Below are 6,434 nucleotides of genomic sequence, written 5' to 3'. Positions count from 1 at the left end.
ACCTCCGGCCCTCCTAAAGCCACAAACCCTAGCACCAGATCGCACCACGGATTGTTCGGTCCCTGGAAGAAGATTGGGGGAAGCGGGAAGGGAGCGAGCTCGGCCGGGATAGTTGCAGGTATCCCTATTTTACATTTTCTCTCGGCTCATAGGGGAGATTATTACGCGCGATTTCTGCGCAATCATGGAGGTCTCGAAATGGAAATTTGTTTGTTTCTCTGTTCGCGATTATTTCTACTTGTCTTTGTTCCTAGTCTCTCGAAATTTCCGTGTGCTTCCCAATCTCTCGGGGATTTTGCGAATTCTTGTGCCGTTCCCACTCTCCCAATGGGGTTTTGCGTTTTTGTGCGGGTTTATTTTCGCGGTTGCGTGGTGAAATTCTTCTTGCGATTTTTTTCTCGGACCTTTTCTTTTCCTGTTTCGGGGGAATGCGAGCAACTAAAATGTGTAGTCGGCTGCTCTGTTTTCCCCTCTGGTGACTGAAGAGAACAAAGAAGGGAAATGACGCTGCAGAGTATAATCGTTGCTGCATACTGAAGTAGGCATCAGTGTGGTTTGACTTCATTCACGAGTGCACTCTGCAGTGCAATGCACTGGATTTGAGCATGTTGTAGTTCAACAGTCGAGGCTCTAGTCCAGCCAAAGCAAAGGAAATGAAATAAAATGCTACAGCTTGGTAGAAATACAAATACTTGAAGCAGAAATAACATGATGCTGTCTGTTTATTTCTCGTGAAGGAGGATCACATATCTTCAGTCACCATTTTCTGTTAAATTAGTTGAACTCATGCACGATGTAAACATCTCTTAGTTTTCATGGAAAGAAATTTGCATTCATGATTTTGATTCCATATTTCTTCTGATATGTACAGGCTAACTATGCTTTAATGAAGCATGGGTTGTTTTGAAGAAGTTTCCCAGGAAGGCCCTCAAACCAATCAGCACACTGACGAGCGCTCCATATGCTTACATGCATTTTCTGATCTATCACACGTTCCGCCAGCCACTTTCATTTATCTTTTAAAGGACTGCTATGCGTATGGTATGCCTACATATAATTTGCATGTTTCTTAGACTTCCATATTTCACTATCTATGTTTCTTCATCTATTGGAATCATAGCTGCAGCTGGTTTTACTTCACTGCACCGCGGATTTTCTAAAAGAGCTTGTGAAGCATTCCATTTTATATATTGGTAGATTTTCCCTTATCATTTCCTGTGAAATTTTTAATTGTGAGATAAGTTAAATTTTAGGTGTCATAATATGTTTTTTGGGGCTTCCACAATATTGAATCAAATTTGACTGATGGTACTCATTCTTGTAATGCTATGGTTATGCTTATGATACATCTGAGCTCTGAACTTTTAACTCAGGTACCAACAAAGCAACCTCAAAGTTTAAGATCCTTCTGCAGCTGGTGAAAGCAGCATTGCATAATGGGCCACAGCCAGGCCCTTTCACATATGCTGTCCAGTGTATGTACATTGTACCTTTGCTGGGGAAAACTTATTCTGAAGGGTTCAGCCATATGTTGACATCTTCGTTAAAGCACTTGAAATCTGTTGAGTCCGTAAAGAAAGATTTCTTGGAGGCAAAGCACCTTGCTGCACAACTTATTCTTGATATCCTTGATTCTGTTGTACCCCATGAGAACCGCATATTGGTTAAGCTTCTTGAGACATTTGAGATTGAGTTGAGAGATATGGCTTATGCTCTGTATGGTTCAGAGTTGGATGATGATCTAGTGAAAGCAAGGGAACATCTAAGACAGTATGTAAAATGCTTTATGGAATCAGAATCCAATGCAATCGCTGTGGCTCTGATAACACGATTTTCCATCAAATGCTGTGATGAGTCCTTTCTCATAAAATTAATTGAAAGCAATCAATTAGATATTGCAGAGGAGTGTGCTACTTTCATGGGCAAGGAAATGATATCTTTAGTCATTCAGAAGTACCTAGATATGCAAATGCTAAAGAGTGCGAACAAGTTGGTGAAAGAACATGACCTTACAGAAGAATTCCCAGATGTTAGCTATTTGTATAAAGAGAGGTGACTCTCCGTTGCTCAATGCAAAGCCCATACAGAAATATTCTTTACCAAACTTTTAGAATTGTGAAAACATTTTTTTTTGCAGTTTAGTAAAGAAGTTGGCTGAGAAAGGGTGCTGGGATATTGCAGAAATCCGGGCCAAGAAGGAAACAAAACTCATGGAATACCTGGTAATGTGCATCCACATTGCCACAAATGATGTGTTGTTTGGTTGTATAGAAAACAAATGAATTGCTTTATTAAAATGGCAGATTCATTTGGTCAAGGCATGGAATCTATATGCCATTGCATTTTGTTTTGTTGGATGAAGTGCATATGAGAATTACCCTTTTCTTTGGGGGCAGGGGACTGGGTGTTATGTGTTGGTCATGCATAGTAGTTCTTAGAAATCTGATCCGTATCTTCTGTATGATGACTATGTTCTCTTGCTATAAACATCATACATCATAAAAATATAATTTAGCAGTTCTTCTGGTGCAGGTATATTTGGCCATGGAAGCTGGTTATATGGAGAAGGTTGATGAGCTTTGCCAGCGGTACTCCCTTGAAGGTTATTTCCATTCTTTGGGTAAGCTGACACCTAGAAGGCTAGGAAATTATTTATCCAGAGGCATATTCTGTTAATTTAGTAGCCATTTCTCTTTACAGTGGTATAAACAGTAGCTTATTATGTTATAGAACCACCCAAATTATTTACTGTTGCGTTAGCTGTTAAAAATCCACTCAACTTGCATTTCCTTGGGATTGTACAACATCCACAGGAACAATCAAGTTACATGACTTTCTAATGACAACTTCAAAAATTGGGTTATCTAATAAAAAAATTATGAAGATGTGTATTAGATGCCTCTCAAAATGACATTTTACAGTTCCTAGAAGATTTCAGTATTTGCCATCCAATTTGCAAGCCTCTCAAAATGACATTTGACACTACTTATGCATAGATGACTTGGAAACAGAAACCTGCCTTACAGATTGACTATTCAAATCATGCTAACTGGTTTAAAAGTGTATGTGGAACTGAAAACATATAGAACAAAAGTTTCACGGCTACAAGGAAATATCACCAATACTGGAAGAGGTGAAAAAAGCAATAAGATGGGTGGATACAAAGTTAACATAAATGTTATCAAAAGATGGTGATGATGAAGTGTTTGAATTTTATTCATCTTAGGTTATTTTGGACAGCACATGCTGTTGAATTTCATCAGGATTCTCTTATTTGTGGATGAATGGATGGCGTGAGGTAGGAGTGGAGCCATTAATTCAGTCATCTGACATTCCTATTCTAACCTGTATATTGCATTTTTTAGGGCATACCCTTGTGTAGTTCACTTATCCAAATAATGTAACAACCTATTATGAGTATCACTTTTAGGAATACATGATTTTTCTGAAACCTTTTGCTCTGTTAATTACATTTCTATGCTTGATGCATTTTAATTATGTATGAGGCAGTTCCAGAGAAGGTATTTTGTGGATCTGATTACTTAGATCTGAAGAAATTGGATGTAGAAGAAATTGTCTGGGTCGATGAGACCAATGGACTGCTTAATGCAACAAGTTGTATCGAGGGTTTTAAGATTATTGGCATGGATTGCGAGTGGAGACCAAATTTTGAGAAAAATAGCAAACCTAGTAAGGTAAGGAACACCTTGGTTAAATTCGTGTAAGTTTTCGTGTTTGTTTAGTTGTTCAGGTATAACTCTAATATGTGTTATACAATGCTATAGCTAAGTGGCATTGGCCTATCAGTGAGTCAAATCGTCACTTATTAGTTATTCCTCAAAAAGTATGGCTGAGTAAACTTGGCTAAATGGTTGTTTTAGGTGTATCCTGTTTACTGTAGGTAGTCTAGTAGTTACCCGCTTTACCATTTCATTTGTTGCGAATTATCTGCAAGCTTTATTCTTTGGTACCCAACTTTATACTAATTCTCTCTGTATTTTAGGTCTTCTATCATTATCTCACTGCAAATTAGCTCTCCCATTGGCTGATTTTAGCTCTTTTTCAGGTTTCAATCATACAAATTGCATCAGATAAGATAGCCTTCATCTTTGATCTGATTAAGCTGTACGAAGATAACCCAAAAGTATTGGACAGCTGCTTCAGGCGAATTATGTGTTCATCTAATATACTGAAGCTGGGTATGTTATATTTACTTCTTTCTTTAGAAAATAGCATTTTGTTCTTGGACATTTTATCAAACAATAACTTACCTTATGTACATTGCACACTAAGGCTACGACATTCAATGTGATCTTCATCAGCTAACACAATCCTATGGCCAATTGGAATGTTTCCAGTCCTACGAAAGGCTACTTGATATGCAGAAGCTGTTTAAATGGGTTACTGGTGGTCTCTCTGGATTGTCAAAGGTAGATAGATATATAATCATCATAGAATAAAGTGGTTGTGGTTAACTGCCGTACTTTCCGCTTTTTCTTCTTAGGTAGAGACATGTTTGCTACCACTACAACTTTAAGTATTCTGAAATGCTGTCAGGAAATATTAGGACTTGGTTTGAACAAGACACGACGAAATAGCAACTGGGAGCAACGGCCACTCAGCCAAAAGCAGGTCTGCCATCGTTATTACTAACTCTTTTTTCTTGTTTCCTTAAAAGCAGTCCTGTCATCCATATGAGTGTTAACACCCAGTTCTAGGTTTGAGCAATGCAATTGATTTGTCATATTTGTACACTATAATATGGTAGGTTGATAATAAATTCTTGTCCATGCTTTAGCAAAGCTTTCCTCTTAAGCTTTCTTGAGGAACCCTCATAAGCTACTTGTGGTTAAAAAACAAAATAATATTGTTAACTGTTAGTACCTTGAAAAAAAATCTGGCACTCATGGATCGCCTTGCCTTGTTCTCATATGCTAGCCATATTTCTTTTATTTCTGGGTTATTATGCATATCTTGGTGGGAAGCATTAGTTTAAATTAGGCCCAACCTGCTCTATTTTTTGGTAATGCAAAACTGTGCACGTGTTTGGTAATATAACCTGTTTTGAAGTTCCATTGCTAACAGTAGAGGTCCACATGCTTCTGTTTTGTAGAAAGAGTATGCTGCTCTTGATGCTGTGGTCCTTGTGCACATATTCCATGAACACATCCGGAGACAACCTCAGTTTGGTGTCTCTGAGGGATGCAAAGCTGAATGGAAGTCTCATGTTGTAAGTTCTCATTTTACACACCTGATGAAAATAATTCCACTGCTTAACTGATACAGCTAATTGTCTCTTGCAGGTTTCCGTAGTGAACAGCGCGCGTAGGCCATTGCGTTTCTAGGAGTAGGGTTAGGCAAGTTGACTAAGATGCAACACTAGCTTCTGAGATCGGCTGTGATGTCAGAGAACTGCTAAAGGTTAACAAAAAAAATTGGTTTCTAAGAAGTTTAAGCTTTGAAGATGGTACATGTAGCTGTTAGAAAGTACTTCATTCTGTTATCTTTGTAAATATAATACCTGCTTCAGAGTTTTCCTTTCCTGTCGTGTCTCATTCAGGCTCAGTACAATCCTTACCAGTTGAATTTTGAACCCTTTTGGTGTTTCGAATTATAGTGATACGGTACGGCGACACAGTCCCGTATATCCTGTACTAAACCCTGGGGCAACAAAGTCAGACAATTGTTTTCACCCTCTGCAGAAATTTGTTTGGCAGTTGCATAAATCCACACTGCGATCCCCCAATTCTCACATTCACGCCCACAAAAGAGGAGTTGCTACCCCTGTTCGGCTACTTCCCACAAAAAAGGGCTGCTAGTCTGGTTGAATCCGACACCTGAGTTTCTCAAAGAAGGAAAGGTGATCTCAGCTTACGAAAAGGCAGAATTGGTTAATTAGACAAGATAGAGACAGGTTATTATTGCTGCGTTATTTCATACACGTACTGTCCGCTTTCATCCCTCGTGGCATTAGAGACCAGCCAATTAGAGGATGCGAAAAAGTGGAGCATCATGGAAGCACTATGAAAGAGTGGTCGTTGTTCTTTACCCCTCTTTGCACCCAAGAATCCTTTAGTTTACGTCCCCTCCAACTTTTCTTGACCCGTCTTTGCATCCATGAATCAATGTTGTTCCTGTTGCCTGTTGCAATCCTGCTTAACGCTTACGAAGGCCAAACCCAGTCCATGGTTAAACAAGTATCGCTTGTGAGTGCTTGTTCGTTGAAGGAGTACGGGGCCGGGCAACGGCAACCAGCCAAATAGGAGTCAGCTGCTCTTGCCATGGAAGGAGTCCCCACAGGTTCTAGACAGAAATTTAGCCTTATTTTGACAGCGACGCGGTCTAAAACATAGTCCACTCATAATAGTAGGTGTGTACATCTGTAATCATAAATGTCCATGATCGTATATTTATGAGTATGTAACCCAATATAT

General features: G+C 39.1%; 1 protein-coding gene across 5 annotated transcripts; it reads left to right on the top strand.

Annotated features, from left to right (window-relative positions):
• The first annotated feature begins 1 nt into the window (after window position 1).
• On the top strand, window positions 2–5,692 carry LOC101786161 (exonuclease mut-7 homolog). Of its 5 annotated transcripts, XM_012845015.2 has the most exons (11): window positions 2–118; window positions 872–1,041; window positions 1,374–2,052; window positions 2,138–2,222; window positions 2,533–2,620; window positions 3,511–3,695; window positions 4,067–4,199; window positions 4,294–4,430; window positions 4,558–4,632; window positions 5,114–5,230; window positions 5,304–5,692. In XM_012845015.2, the coding sequence occupies exons 2-11, from the start codon at window positions 894–896 to the stop codon at window positions 5,343–5,345; spliced, it is 1,689 nt and encodes a 562-aa protein (XP_012700469.1). In that variant the 5' UTR covers window positions 2–118; window positions 872–893; the 3' UTR covers window positions 5,346–5,692. The 5 variants fall into 5 exon arrangements, 2 of the variants coding, with proteins under 2 accessions (XP_012700469.1, XP_012700471.1); XR_001163727.3 differs by lacking the exon at window positions 5,304–5,692 and having other exon boundaries at window positions 4,568–4,632; XR_214887.3 differs by lacking the exon at window positions 5,304–5,692 and having other exon boundaries at window positions 4,323–4,430; window positions 4,568–4,632; window positions 5,114–5,190.
• Window positions 5,693–6,434: the final 742 nt, after the last annotated feature.

This window comes from Setaria italica, chromosome III (assembly GCF_000263155.2).
Source record: "Setaria italica strain Yugu1 chromosome III, Setaria_italica_v2.0, whole genome shotgun sequence".
In the NCBI taxonomy this organism is placed as follows: Eukaryota; Viridiplantae; Streptophyta; class Magnoliopsida; order Poales; family Poaceae; genus Setaria; species Setaria italica.
Note: the sequence above shows the minus strand (reverse complement) of the source record. Positions and strands in the feature narration are given on the sequence as shown.